We start from the raw sequence: 15,532 nt of genomic DNA, 5'->3' as shown, positions 1-15,532 counted from the left end.
TGAACCTTTAAAATAGCTAAACATCTTATATTTCTGGACGGAGAGTCCTCATTTAGCTATAATATATTAATATGGATATGCTTGATGCACGACTAGCTAACAACTACCTATTACTTTCATAATGCTAATTTTGAAGAAGCTCGTAACTTAAGCGCGTCTCCTGCCTTAATTACACTTTCCCCTAAGCGATCGATGTAGATGCGTGGTGCTATATTAAAGTAACGAACTTGTTAATGGTATCAAACCTAGCCATGTGATATGCCGTACGTTCAATCAAATGTCCTACGAGTATCATGCCCTACACTGGGGTCTCACTAATTAGGCAAATTGATTAATTGCAATTTTTTTTTGTAAATAACGCGGTGATGAAGTGATCAGGTGGCCACGCGTTTTCTACATACATATTGGCTGAGCATCTAATCACATGGACCTAGTGGGACATAATATATGCTTTGTTATCTCGACCGATCGAAAGACTCAACTTTGGCTCTCCAGTCAAGTCAACTTGTCCTTCTTCCTCCCCGGGTTGCTCATATATCGATCTACTCTCACCTTCCCATAGCTAGCAAGGAGACCATTCGTCCCGCTCCTCTCTTCCCAGCAGCCAGGATCCCTCAAGACCTGCCTGTTTCGAGGATCCCTCAAGACCTAAGTTGCTCCTCTCAAAGGTTAGTGATTTTGTGCAGCCTCCTATTTTAGTTGTTCGTAGAACCATCATGTTAAATTTTGCACTTTTAGTCTTGTTTATATATATGTTGCTGAACAATTATACTGCTTTTGTGAAATTCGAAGCTGTAGCAATCCAACATAATTTGGATACTCTTGCTTCTTTTATTAGAAATGGCCACCGGAAGTAAGACCCAAGAGAGCAAACCGAGCCCCGAACTTCCAACAGAACTACCATATGATTTTCTGAAGAAAATTACAAATGACTTCTCCAACGATATGAAAATTAGTGGAAGTCCATTTGGAACCCTTTATAAGGTAAAATCTATCATTAGTATTTCCCATTCCTTAATTTCAATCAAGTTCGATAAACATATTTTAATACATGGTATGTCTACTGGATTATACAGGGAATAATTCCAAATGATGACAGAGTGATTGCTGTGAAGAAACTTCAGGAAAACGCACCAATGCCAGCTGACAAAACATTTACCAAGGAGGTTACAAATGTTATGGCGCTCAAGCATGAAAACATAGTACAGATAGTTGGATACTGCAGTGAAACATCAAAAAAATTGGTGCAGTTCGATAGTAGATATATACAGGCAGACATTAATGAAAGTTTAATCTGCTATGAATATTTGCCTAAAGGGAACCTTGAAGATAATCTATTTGGTATGTCATACATTATCTCCCATATATTTTACATCTCTTTGTCTCTTTTAGTGGTTATTTTTGAAATTGGAGCTACAACGTAACTTCTCAAAGTTATTAGGTGTTTTATCATCCCGACTAGTTCTTTCTTATTTTTTATTTACATTATTTATCTTCTCAGTTCCCTAAAAGATTACATTGATATACAGGACCCCAAGCAACATCTTCCGCTGAATCCGGTATCAATTGGGACACACGTTTCAAAATAATTAAGGGCATCTGCAAGGGTTTACATTTTTTACACAAGTTGGATATTCCTATTATCCATATGGATCTAAAGCCCGAAAATATATTGTTGGATGATAACATGGTGCCCAAGATTGCGGACTTTGCACTCTCGAGAGTCTTTGGCGAAGAACAAACTCGATTGTGCACCCAAAGAGTTGTGGGATCATAGTAAGATTATCATGAAATCCATAAAATTTGTTCTTTACTATATTGTAGATTATTTTCCGGTTGCTCTTTTATTTCCCATTAACTCTCTAATATCAATGTTAATGCCATACAGTGGATACATGGCTCCAGAATATCTATATAGAGGTGAAATATCAGCACAATCAGACATATATAGTTTGGGCTTAATCATAATCGAGATCACCACAAGAGAGAAGAACCTCCCGGACAAAGACCAACCATCCGCAAGAAGTTTTATTGATAAAGTGAGAGGAAACATTATTTGTGTTCTGAACTTATTTTACATTTATTTTGTATATTATGATCAAGTATTCCTTCTCTATAGGTCAGTAAAGATTGGACAGAGATGCACATAGCAGACAAGTATGGATCCTCAAATGCAGAAGTCCTTCGACAAGTTAAAACATGCATTGATGTTGGATTAAAATGTGTTGAGATTGATCGGAAGAAAAGACCTCCCATAGACAAAATTGTTGCAGCACTCAATGGACTACATGCAATTCAAATGGAAAACGAGGTAAGACAGTGACAAAAAATAAAGAGGTTATCTTCTTGAATGATTTAATTTCATAAACACTGAGTGTTAATCCGATTATTTGTTTGGAACTGATGAAGCACTCTTTACCCTTTGGTAACTAAAGGTGTATCACTTCTGTCCTTGTATATAAGGATTCATGGTGCCAATGCACAACCATTTTATTGGCAGAGTTACACTCATATTCATGTGTATACATCATGTTAGATATTTTGATACACTTAAGATTTCCACACCAAAAATACTGAATTTATTTATGTTCTATGGTTACCCTGTATAAAAACTAACACACACATACGCTTTAGTATTCATTAGAAAGTGAGCTCCTGCTCCTGTATTTCAACTCTGAGCGTAGGAACAACCATATATATATCTGGTTAGAATATTTGGGATATGCAAGTGAAATTGCTGCAAATCAAAGAGTACTTAAAAATATATACCCTGTGTATTTATGTGGGTGGGCTCAATATTCCAGTAAGGAGTGGATATTTTTTCATAAAAGTTATGTAGCGAGATGAGTGGAATGCTTGAAGAGTCCTTTTATAGCTGCAAATTTGCAACCCAAACTAGGTTGGATCACCACGGTAGATATTTCTGAAGGGGTTGTTCAATGATGTTCTTACTATCATGGTAGCCTTATCCATTACTTACTGCAAGTGGCACAAGGTTTCCGCTTAACTGCTTATGTGTGTCGATGATGTACTTGGTATATTTATGAACACAATGCATGTTCCCACATATCATAAAATGCTTCCATTCAGATGTATGCAACTCATTCTAAAAAAGTATGCAATCTAATCTTGGTCGCATCAGCCGGTCTATTATACTATTATATGTTAATCAGGAAATGCACATTTTACTTTGTTTCTATATTTTACTGTATATATATCATTACTTTAGTAATCAAACATCTCTTTTCTAGGAAAAAAAAGCATAACCATATAGCATATGCATAGGAACTCCATATGATTTTAACATGCTCTTTGAAATTTCAGGTCCCCCCTGTGTCTTCAACGCCACCAAGCAAGAAGTCAGGGTCCCGTTTTGGTTTCAACAGGAAATAAAACATTTTCAATTGTTGGTACTAGATCATACATATATTTTTGGAAATAAGACCATTTGATGTCATGCCAGTTGGGAAATAACTGAATGTTAATTCCTTTTGGGAATCATTTCTTGTGTTATCATGTAATAGTTCTGCTCTTGTCGTTGATGTTGATCCAGGCCACGTCACCGTGGTGGCGCAACACTATAACGGTGCGCTGGCAGTAAGTTAGGCAGATTTTGCACCCTCCCTCCCCCATCCCCCAACCGCCTTTTGAGTTTTGAAAAAATTAAAAGAAATTGATAAAAAATGAAAATTTAAAAACTTTGAGATGTGCCATGTAAACTGGATCTATATACCTAAATTTACTACCATCCGATAAAATTCCGCCCCACTTCTTCACATGTTGTTGTAGTTTTCCCTACCCATAGTGAGGAGAGATGTCATCAGTGATATGTGTTTATCATGTATATCCATTAAGGAAGGCAAGAAACTCTTTAATGTTAGTCCAGAAAACAGAGTATCATTATAGAACACAATAAATGAAACTGCTAGAAACATGTTGTTCTTGGTGACTACGAATATTGTTGCACACAGTTAATCATTGGCCTGCTGTAGTTGTATTGTTCTGTACCCAACTTCTCAAATCTACTTTTTTAAGTTTTCAATTGCTACAAGAGCACAGTTGAGCCCAAGCCTTTCTTATTGTTGCCAGCAAAGCCTAGATGACACCTGAACATGGAAATAAGATGATATGAACAACCTAACAGAGCTGCAAAAAAATGCTTATACCACTTCTCTTTTTCGAATCATGGCTAGTATATTTGGGCATGTGGAAGTAGTTAATATTTCAAATTAACACCTAAATATATATGCCCGGAAGGGTTCTAATTTTAATATTTTGCTAGTTCTTAAAAAGGGAAATAATCATAAGAACAAAGGCTAAAAGGTAACCACTGACTTGACATGTGATGCATGACAATAAAGAAGAACCGTGATTCACAAGCAAACAGAGACATGCACTACTAAAATACATGGGGTTCATATATTCTTGCATCTGAATTATTTTCCTCTATGCAAAACGAAGAAAATTATGTATTCACAACAAATTAGTTTTTTTTTAAACATAGGGGAAAGCAGTGACTTAATATCTTTCAAATCCATTGATTCCATGAGTTAATATAAAAATATTTTCACTACAATCATTCTAATACTGAAAATTTAAAATTATAGCATCGTGTACCTTTCTTGGGATCAAAAGGTAACACGCTACTATATATCGTTATGCACAACACATCAGAAAGATGAGAAACACACCTAGAGTATTGGCTTAGAATTTAGCAGAGGCAACAGATCAAAGCTCCTGTGAATTTAAGATAATCACGAGCATGTGCACATAAGCTTGTTAGAAATTCAGCAGATTCATTAACAAGTAAGACATCCATGCTACTCCTCACATTACAAACCAAAGGGAAAAATATTGCTTGATCGAAACTATACCTGAGCAGGAAAAACAAAGACCACAGCTGCTGCAATAGGTTGCTTCTTGCAATTAGCACTTGCTGCAAAACTGTGTGAGACTCAGGAACATGGTTTTGATTTGCCGACTATGATATCCACCAAAGGTTTGTGTTATCTACTAATGTCAAGAGGAAAAAAAGTCAATTCTAATGAAAGGCAAACCATAACTTCAGTTAGTTCTTAGATCTAACAAGGGAATAGCACAAAACAATAGGAAACCGAAGTAAAAAAATTATAACATATATCCCTATTAAATTCTTCTCTCGCAAACAATTTTGATCAATCGTTTGCGATCTTCTATTTTTTATACTACGGTGTTTAAAAAGGACTAAATATCAAAGACAAAAAGGAAGGCGAGATTGTCCTTAGGCTGATGTACAATGCAAGTGTCATCGATTAATCAATTTCATCAAAGAAATTAGAGCATAATGCCAAGTGCTGCCACCCACGAATCATAAAGATGCAGTCTCAGAGTGACCATGAATATCACAAATGCTTTATGCACTTGAAAATCTTCAAGCAAGATTATCCAAAAGCATTATACCAAAGTCATGAACGAGACTACCTGTATGTCATGTTGGAGCCATCAATTATATAATATTCCAAATACTATGCGACTCCCAAAGAAAACTGGGCATGGAAGTTTGCTATTTCCGACAACGAAAAACTTATATTCAAGCTGCCTGTAGGACGAATTGGTTCAGCCAATCACGTAGACATCCGAGGATCCTCTCATAAGTTTAAAGTTAATCTCTGTATGTCATATATGAACTCATGTAGAACAAGAGACAGAAGATAAAGCCAATAACAATAAATATCTAGTCATCGAACTGGTACAGGGAGTAGAAATATCATACTTAGGAGGAGAGATCGACATGGTCTACCAACCAACAGCAGTTATCCACAGGCCGCGCCACAACCATCCTCTGTGCAGAGTTGCGTCGGAGCTCGAGACTCGAGAGCACGAGTATCCTGGCGGCTGGCAAGTTCAAACAAATCCACTACAAAAATGAGTAACCAAAAGACTACCGAACGGAGTAAACAAAAAATCCACAATTCCCAACAATTATTAGAGTTGTGATCGGTGGTTTACTTTCATCATGGGTCATGCCCACGCGTGCGGATTGGATTTGGCGCTTCGTCTGCGTCAACTTTCCATGGGGGCAGGGAGCGCCATGTATTCGGAGGAATCCGCGCCCACCTCATCATCCTGCAGTTACAACCAAGGGAAAAACATGAAGGAATGAAGATCATACACAGGAGACAGATCGGGGTGAGGAATGGCACAAGGGGAATCGTGAGGCCGCAACACCACAACCGCAAAAATAAACACCAAATCCAACACCAACACCGCAAAATCAACGAAAAAAATCCATGGATTTCGAAGAGAACGCACCTCCACTCCCAGTCCAAGCAAGAAACAGAGAAATGGAAGGGAGACAGGAAGCTCGGCCGCCGCTATTCTAAATTCAGCTGAAATAGAACAAAATCATGAAGATGCGGAACTTAGTAACCTACGGTCGCTGTTCAGCTAGGATTGGAAGTCGTGCCTCATTTTTTTGGGTCTCTCCAATGAACTATTGGCCGGTGGCGCAGGCCGAGGAGGAAGAGCGACACAGGCGGAACGAAGGAGGTAGAACTGAGTTTTTTTTCTTAGCATCACCAGTATGTTAGGATAGATCTTTGAAGCCCAAACACACAGGCCCATTTGAGCATTTTGGGCCCCAAAAATGTGATACGGCCTAAGTTCACGCCGGGAGTACGAAAAGGCCTTTTGACGCCAAGGAAACTGGTAACGCTGAACTTCGGAAATGGTAAGAAGTTTAGACCATTGGATCATCCGATCGAACGTCCAAAAATGCCAAATCGCTGAGGAATGGTCCCAGTGGTTCCATTTTACTGTTTTTTAATACCCGTGTCTCTTCTCTTTCACTTTACCCTTCTCCTACTCTATTTCTCCATCTTCTCCTCTCCTTCTCTCCTCCTCTCTTCCATTTCTTAACCTTCTCCCTCCGGCGCCCCGTCCTGTCACTCCCTTCGGGCCCGAGCATCTACCTCCCTCCGACGAACGTGAGCTCGAGCTTCTCCCTCCAGCGACCACCACCTCCGGCTAGGATGGCCACATCCTCTCCGGCGTCCCTTCCTTTGGCGACCACCTCCCTCCCGTGTGACTCCCACGGCCACGGTGGCCACGGTTCCCGAGCGACAGCCAAATCTTGATCTTAATCTAGATCTAGACCGAGCCTTCTTTTGAATTTTGACAAAAATACCGCCGGGGCACCAGGCTGGTGCGCGGGCGGTAACAGCGCTACCGCTGGTGCACCAGATGGTGTGCCGGCGATAAACCATTACAACCGGCGTGCTACCATTGGCGGGCGCTGGTGCGCCGGCGGTAGCTTTTTTTGTTGCATTGGCGGTAGCCTTTTTCCAAGTGGTGATGTGCTCACCCTCCCCAATAGTTAATCTTGAAACTGACATTAAATACTTGACCATCATGCGAGTGATTAGTACCACTTAAAATAAACTGAGTATTAGCTACCGAGACCAACATACCAATAACTCCATGGGACCTAGTGAATCCATGTGAACTTACTTTGTCTTCCTAATAAGAGAATATTTGTGTTTCAAAAACCTTTGAGTTTTGTGATGACCTTTGTGTTTCAATAATCATATCTTTTTGAGAAAATAACAAAAAACTATCACAATTGAGGCAATCGTGTCACGTAACTACCAAACGTGTTCGTTCTGTCACATGACTACCATTATTGGAGCATGTTCGTGATGAAGAGCACTGATTTCCATCTTAATCCAGTTTCTGATAGTTGGGACCCACTGTTAGGTCCTACGTGGCAAAAACAAATGACTTGTTTCTGCTAATTTTACAGAAGACCCTCTACCTCCCTTTCCCAAAGGCAATCAAGTCCCAACCCCTCTGTCATGTCCCGTCCCACAGCTGGTCGCCCCCGCCAGCTTGGCTCCGCCGCCGCTGGCCAAGCTTGCTCCGCCGGACACGCCGCAACTCCGTCGCCGCCGAGTCCATCTGCCCCGTGTTTTAGCACTTGCAGCTATGCACCGCCGCCGCCTCGGGGGACCTGCAGAGGCCAGCCTCGTTTTTTGCCTACAGGAGGTGCCATGATGACCTCTAGCCGTCGAGGCCGGGATGTAACGCCGCTCCGCGACCAGTATATGGAATCCAAGGCGTGGGTGGCACATGGATTTGGCGGCCAGAGCTTGCCCAACTCGTCCATGGCGGGGAGAGCTCGAGTCGGGGTCGATGTCGACGATTTGCAGCACGGGGATGATAGGATACCAATGTAGCGGTTCCGATGAGCTCGCCGCGCTCGGGGATGGTGGAGACGATGTCGGGGAGCAGCAAGCGCGACCGGAGATGAGCGACCACAACGGCAGTGCGACGGCGGATAGCGAGGTTTCAGTCGGAGTGCCGGTGGACGGATTTTTATTTTCTTAATTTATCTATTTTTTATTTTTTATGTGGGGAAGTGGATCTATGTGTGACCCAAAAATACATTGTAAGGTTATATTTGCAAAATGAAACGAGCAGTTTGGTTTTCACCTGCCACGTAGTACTGACAGGTGGGCCCGAATATTCCAAAAACAGTTTAACACGTCTAAATAATGGATCAGTGCTTTTCGTCACGGACATGCCCCAATAGTGGTAGTCATGTGACAAAACGAACACGTTTGGTCGTTATGTGACGCGATTGCCTCAATTGTCGTAGTTTTTTTTTTGTCATTTACTCTATCTTTTTAATGGTGTTGTTCTCCTGGATTTAAAAAAATCACCCCCAAGCTTTTTCATTTTTTAATTAGTCGTGTTTTGGTTGAAGTGTTTTTAAATTTGGATAAAAATATGAAATAATATGGACATGAAACTCCGGCGATGGCATCTAAAAAAAACAAACTCCGGCGATGCAGGTGTGGGGATCACAGCGGACAGCCTGATTGGTCCCCTTCCGGCAGCGGGTAGAGGTGCGCGCGCTCTGACGACGCCTGATTACGGCGACAACGGCGGTGACCTGTCGCGGTGCAGCCGGCACGCCGGCGGTGGCTTCGGCGTCGGACCTGCTAGTAGTTCTGCTACCTGTCTTGGGCCAAGCGGGCGACCAGCGCACAAGTACCTCTTCTCCTCTTTGTCTCTATATTTTTTTTTACTCAGTGTCTGATAGTTGCAGTCTTGGAGTACCGTTTTGATTTTCATATGAAACAAACTAAAAATGTGAGGCAAACTAGTGAAGCGAATTAAGCATTTTCTGCAGCGTATATACAGGTACTAAACGTTGAAGGTGAAAATGTGAGGCAAACTAGTGAAGCGAATTAGGCATTTTGTACTGCACTATTTCTCTTCAGCTAGTACCCAGCTAATTTACTGAAAAACTGAATTAAACAAATCGGCAAGATTCCCGATCTGAATCGTACAGATGACCAAATGGATTCCCTTTCTCTAACTACAACTGCAAGAGGAGTGGATCAATTTAACACACATGAAAAACACTAAAAGCAAACCTGAGCATCCTTTGAAAGGCCGTCACACTAAAAACAAACTCCAACAAACTCTTTTAAGCTAGTACACCGCAACAGGCTAGTTACGTACCATCATCACATCAACCACCGTTCGAATGAAGGTAAAACTTTTTATTTTTACAAGAACGTAAGGTGTTAGAAGATTGGACATAGTATTTTATTACAGGATAGATGTTTATAACAGATAAAAACACAAGGCATGTACAAACAAAACCCTAAAAAGCAAACGAGAAATGGCAAGGGCTGGATCCAGCTAGTGGTAGGCGAAATAAACAGACAAAATGCCAACCCTTCAGGATGAGCGTTGTAGTCCGAGCTTCACCGCAGGCTTCCTTGGATGATCGGCAAGCAGGTTCTCAACGGATGTCTTGACTTCTTCATCGTCAGTACCCTTGAGAAATACCTCCTTGAGCTCCAAAAGATTGTTTTGGCCTGTAAGCTCATATGCAGCGCTGGAGCAGTCAATCTTGAGCAGCTCAAGATTCTTCATCGATTTTGATCCAAAGCTTACATGTAACCTGCTGGACATGCAAGTGACCTCGAGGATCTTCACCTTCTCGAAGGTGTCCAACTCCAAACCTTCCATCTTGGCACAAAAATGGAGTTTTCCATCCACAAGCTGTTTGACTCGAAGGTGTATGATACGTAGCTCTGGTAGCTTGGCTAGGAACTCCATTCCAATACTCTGTAACGTGTCCATCTCCAGATCCAACTTTCTGAGCTTTTTAAGAGTGTCCATCTCCAGTGGCGGCAACATGTCTTGGAGGCCATATAGTGTAAGACTCTGCATGTTCTTCCAAGGAAGGGAGATTTTTTCCAAGCAACCTCGACTGTCCTCATCAAGCTGTACCAAAACCGATTCCAAATGAACAAGAACCGAGGTTTCAGAGAAGAACTCGTTGATGTTATACCTGTTGATGCCGGACACTCCGAGCTTGCGCAATTGGGTCAACTTCTTGAGCTCTTCCACGATGGCCTTCCCCCCTGAAGCATCAACGTTAACAACACCAAGTGTGTGCAGCGCTGTTAGTTTTCCAATACCTCTTGGCACCTTAACACCAACTAGACCATGGCGTCTGATGAACTCTGGCAACCTGCTAGATGAGGCCGGTGGCGCTGATGCTGGGGCTTTGGTGCCGGCACGGACGTACTGCAGCTTCTGTAACTTGCTGATGCTCGCTGGCAATTTGACTATGCGGGTGTGTCTCACATCCAGAGTCTGGAGCTGTCTGAGATCACCTAGTGAATTTGGCAGACGGGAGATGTCCTTGCATCCTCGTAAAGAGAGAAACTTGAGGCGAAGCAGCCACTGTACCATTATCTTGAGATCTTCATCTTTCAGACCTGATGTGTCCTCTAGATCGAGCACCCGAAGTAGCCTCATGCTTTCAGAGATGAAGAATGTTTCCCACTTTCCAAACACCGTCAGTGACCGTAGCCGCGAAAAGTCAATGCTCTCGAAAACAATTCTGTCTCTATCCCAGCCTTTCAATATGATAAGGTGACGCCCAGTACGTTGGGTGGTTAGGACACAATTGGGCCCAAGTTCAAAAACAAGGTTCTCTTCCATTCTTCTTGACACGATGTACTCGCGGATGAAGGCATTGACCTGACACGTGACCATCCTTGTATCACTAAATGCAGTGGTAACTAACTGTGGTATATGCTGGATTATACTCAGGTCAAGGAGCTTTGAGAAGAAATTCTCCCCTTTATCCACTGCGGATTCTTCTTCACTGTCTCTGGAGTAACCTTCTGCAATCCACCTCCTTACTAGTCGCCTTCGCCGAATGTTGTGACCTCGAGGAAAAATTGATAGGTAAAAGATACATGGCTTGAGGGAATCTGGGCAAGTACGGAAATAGTTATACATCCAGTCAAATAGGCCCCGCAAACTATCATAATCTGGATTCGTCTCTAGATCGTGCATAAATTTGTCATTCAACGCACGCACAGTATCCATCAATGTGACGGTCTGTGTGGCCAATAAGGCAGCTATAGAAACTATCACTTTGGGAAGACCTCCACATTTCAAAATAAGTTCTTCTAGGTCTTCATCTTTGTGATCGTGTAAAGGGCATGCTGGATTCTTTCTTTTTACCTAATATTCAAAAAATAACATTAGTTAGCATCAGTTAATTAGCATGGTAAGAATCAATTATATTCTCATATTTCTATTGTAGAATATAGACCGACAAATCCAGTGACAAATGTATGGTAAATGCATGCATCAGTTCAATGAATATTTGTATAAATTAATTAAGTTATCTATCATTATGTTTCTAAGTTATTTCTATAAGTGGTCAAGAAATTTTCATTATAGGATCTGTATGGAGAGACAAACGTCTCTAATATTTATGTAATTTCAGGAAAAAGGTGCACTTACTTCTGTAACTTTCACAAGTAGGGAAAAACTAAGTAGAAGTGCTAGGTGAAAATAATACCATTGAATCCGCAGGCAAAGTGTATTCAACATAAAACTTAAAAAATCAATGTTAAAACTGCATGTTAGTTAGAGTCTATGTCCACGCCTAGTGATATTATCTTAATTTTCTTACAAACAAACAAATAACATGAAAGCCTTTTTAACAAGAAAGTTGGGGGAGGCTAGACAATCGCTTTTAATTTATTTACTTACATATTTTCCTATCCAAAATATGTTGGTACCTTCCTAAACTTCTTAAAGTATGTTTTGTACCTTTTAGACACATACATGAAAATACGTAGTATAGTATTTTCACTTCAAAAAGACGAATATATGTACATAAAAGACGAAACTTTTCTTCGAAAATAGATAATTGCTACATATTGTGTACTTACTTCTTTGCAAGTGGACATGAAAACATGTTATATGAAAGTTGAGCATTCATGATTTTCTTTTTTGACCTATATTTAAAATTCTAGAGTCTCAAGGCTACCATTCTAGATAAAATGGAAATAAACACATTCGGAATAATGGTTAGTTATGTGCATATGTAATGTAGATGCTTGGAGCAAAAATAAAAATCTTCTATTACCTATAAAAATATCTAATAATAATGTTAAAATATATGTACCATTTGCACATTCTGGTCAGTAAAGTGGGACAGAGCAATTCATGCTTGAACGGTTAAGTCTAGGACGACATGCATGCAAGAAATGCTAGTTACTATAGATTCCTTTAAAAAGCTACTTGATAATATAGCCGGAAGAAATCACACCTCTTTCCTGAAGAGATCCATGGCTGCATCAGCTTGTAGACCTTTGACATTAAATACTTGGTCTTCGTTCTTTGTGCAATGAGTGGCAAGGGTAGCATCAGTTGTAATGACAATGATAATACTTGAAGAAGGTCTAGATACCAAGGCAGCCTGTATTAAGTCCCATTCTTCTTTGGACTGGAGATCGTCAATAACAACGAGGCATTGACCTTGACTCAGAAGCTCACGACACTCTTTAATGGGATCTTTTTCCGAATGATGATCTGAAATTAAGCTTCGAGAAAAATCCCTTAAATTGAATGGATGCGATATATCAACCCAACTGTACTGCTTAAACTGGCTGCTGTGAAGTATTCTGTCATAGTACAAGTTTCTAACAAGAGCAGATTTCCCAATGCCAGCTATCCCCCAAACGGACACCACTCGGGAATTACTGAAACATGCCTTGGCTGTATAACTGCCAAGTTCATTCATTTCTGTCTCACGTCCAACAAGGGGAGAGTTTTTCATCCAATAAGTGGCAGCTTCCCAGTTAGACGAGGGAGTTTTTCCATTGGAGGAATTTTGGCCCACTTGAGACAAAGCTAGTTTCTCATCTTTATCTCCTTGAGAACCCTGCATGTGAGGAATGTGTTAAGCTTTTTTTTTTTGAACTGGGTGTTAAGCTTTATTGACAGATAAACGATGCCACACAAGCTGGTGCTAGCAGAGCAAAATTCACTCAGCCTTTTCTTGCCTATAGCTCTACCAATATGATACAATGGCCTAGATTTCTTTTTAATGATGTACTTTCTCCATCTAATATGTTAGTCATTTAATTCGTTCTACATTCTCGATGTACTTTTACTCATATTTTTCTGTTTCCCCTTGCTAATTTCACATTTATTATTCCTGAGAGAAAAAATAAAGGAATAAATGAAGGGTAACATTGACATTTTTCTTGTTCTTGGATCCGAAGTAGAAATTAGTCATACTTTGCTCTACCATCCCATACTTCACCCAGATCACTAAATTTTCCACAACTATTAAAAGATACTCTATATATTGCAGCTAGCTAAGCCAATACATAACAAGACTTGTTAGATAAAAAATGCTATGTGTAGTTTTTTTTCTTGAAGTTTTAATACACATAAGCATATTTTGATTAAAAGACATAGAAATATGATCAAAAGTATATATGTGTAAAACATTAATGTGCCCATCTTTAAACCTACGGAATAAAATAGCAAAATAGTTTCTAAAAATGAAAATTTCTAAAAGTACATAATTGATATTTATAATTGCTTGCTTTACCTCTTTGAAGAAGGCACAGACTGAGTGCTCAGGCGAGAACTGCTGCAGCTCCAATGGCTGGTAGGAGCCTCCGATGCACAAGCTTGCAATCTCGAATTGCTGCGTTGACACGATGATCCAGCTGCCATTCATCATGTCAGGAAGGAATGTCCTCACATCATCCCAGTCTACCATGTCGGTCAGGTTCTCCAAGACGACGAGGTACGTCTTGGTTTTGACTTCTTTCACGAACTCCTTTAGGAGATCTCCTTGCTCAGCCTTCATCTTTGTCAGGACATGTACACCTACATCTACTCCTTGTTCTTCACAAGAGTTTTTGTAGACCTGAGCCATGAAGCGCCGGACAAATTCGTTGGGGTTGAAAGGATGCATCAGCTTCACCCAGGCACGGCACAAGAACTTCTTGCAGATTTCTGGGTCAGAGTACGCCTTCCTGATGATGGAGGTTGTCCCAAGATCGCTGCCTGTCCCCCACACAGAGATCACCTGAAGATGAGGGTCTTGATTGTCTTTGTTGGTGATTAAGTGGGTGATATCCCCCAAGCCTTGCTGCCTCCTGGCGGCGTCCCTCGCCTCGGCGAGCATGTTGAGTTCCGTTGAGCTGAGGGCAGTGGTACCGGCCATTGCCGCATGATGCTGTGTGACAGGCTTGGAGCCAGAGTCGCTGATGAGACTGTAGCGTGAGTTCCTGGTGCTCACATCCTTCACCTGGGCCTTGAGCTGCTCAATCTCGCTGACCGCCTTGTCTAGCGCCAGTGCCGTGGGCGGTGGCGCGATGCACCACGAGGGGATCATCCGCCAAAACCAGTTTGTCTTGCTGGTCTTGGTGTCAAGGTGGACAACGAACTCGATACAGTCCTCCACGTCGTAGGCCAGCTCGCGGACCTGCCGCACCCAGGTCATCACCACCTTGTTCTCCACACGCTCCTTGGTGGCGACGTTGAGGAAGGAGTGCATCATCTCAAACTCACCGGTGATGAAGACGAGATCTCGCTGCGCACTCTGCTGGAGCTGGGACTCCTCCTCGATCGCCGACTGGGCCTTGGTCAGCGCGCCCTCCACCACCGATTTGGCCAATCCAACAACCAGGTCCGCCATGGATCCAACAACCAGGTCCGCCATGGCTGCTACCTCTCTCGATCTGGTGTTTAAATCTTGTGTGTGATGCTGGGAGTGCTGGATTGGGTTGTGCTTCAACTGAGCACCCAGAGATGCCCTTTCTGAAGGTGAAATAGATGGCCTATTGTCCAGGTCTGAGATGTGCAAGTTTTGGCAATATTTTTCCCAGAAGTCGTACGTGATTAGCTGTATCACAGAAGGATTTGGAGCCATCAAAGAAGACAGAGGGCCATCACAAAAGGATTCCCTGCAGCACATATGGCGAGGAAAGCCACATGTGAGATGTGCATACTCTTGGACCATCGACACTGTATATTAAATTAATCCAAACAAGACTGGCCAGATAAAAGGGACGAGTCCACAGAATTTCATTAACGGAATCAAAACATTAGAGCATCTCCACCGGGCGTCGCATAGCGCCTAGATAGCTTTTTGGGGGTCGGCGGCTAAAATGGGCTCACACTGGCGCATGCCAAACAGCAC

At 41.6% G+C, this 15,532-nt stretch overlaps 2 protein-coding genes and 1 long non-coding RNA gene across 4 annotated transcripts; 1 reads left to right on the top strand and 2 right to left on the bottom strand.

Moving 5' to 3' along the window:
* Positions 1-429: 429 nt before the first annotated feature.
* LOC127319205 (cysteine-rich receptor-like protein kinase 8) lies at positions 430-3,533 on the top strand. 2 transcript variants are annotated; one of them, XM_051349436.2, is made up of 7 exons: positions 430-668; positions 793-984; positions 1,077-1,341; positions 1,530-1,776; positions 1,889-2,039; positions 2,120-2,311; positions 3,325-3,533. In XM_051349436.2, exons 2-7 carry the CDS (start codon positions 841-843, stop codon positions 3,391-3,393), a joined length of 1,068 nt encoding a protein of 355 aa, XP_051205396.1. In that variant the 5' UTR covers positions 430-668; positions 793-840; the 3' UTR covers positions 3,394-3,533. The 2 variants fall into 2 exon arrangements, with proteins under 2 accessions (XP_051205396.1, XP_051205395.1); XM_051349435.2 differs by having other exon boundaries at positions 431-668; positions 839-984.
* Positions 3,534-3,820: 287 nt separating this feature from the next.
* On the bottom strand, positions 3,821-6,436 carry LOC127319206 (uncharacterized). The gene is made up of 5 exons (XR_007862451.1): positions 6,292-6,436; positions 5,989-6,105; positions 4,875-5,874; positions 4,692-4,737; positions 3,821-4,106 (listed from the first exon to the last, which is right to left on the bottom strand). It is a non-coding gene; the product is annotated as an uncharacterized lncRNA (long non-coding RNA).
* A 3,011-nt stretch (positions 6,437-9,447) lies between these two features.
* LOC127319227 (disease resistance protein Pik-2) lies at positions 9,448-15,298 on the bottom strand. Its single transcript, XM_051349459.2, has 3 exons — positions 13,931-15,298; positions 12,638-13,252; positions 9,448-11,538 (listed from the first exon to the last, which is right to left on the bottom strand). The coding sequence occupies exons 1-3, from the start codon at positions 15,260-15,262 to the stop codon at positions 9,730-9,732; spliced, it is 3,756 nt and encodes a 1,251-aa protein (XP_051205419.1). The 5' UTR covers positions 15,263-15,298; the 3' UTR covers positions 9,448-9,729.
* Positions 15,299-15,532: the final 234 nt, after the last annotated feature.

This window comes from Lolium perenne, chromosome 7 (assembly GCF_019359855.2).
Source record: "Lolium perenne isolate Kyuss_39 chromosome 7, Kyuss_2.0, whole genome shotgun sequence".
Taxonomy (NCBI): Eukaryota; Viridiplantae; Streptophyta; class Magnoliopsida; order Poales; family Poaceae; genus Lolium; species Lolium perenne.
The sequence above is the reverse complement of the archived record's forward strand: the minus strand, read 5'-3'. Positions and strand labels throughout refer to the sequence as shown.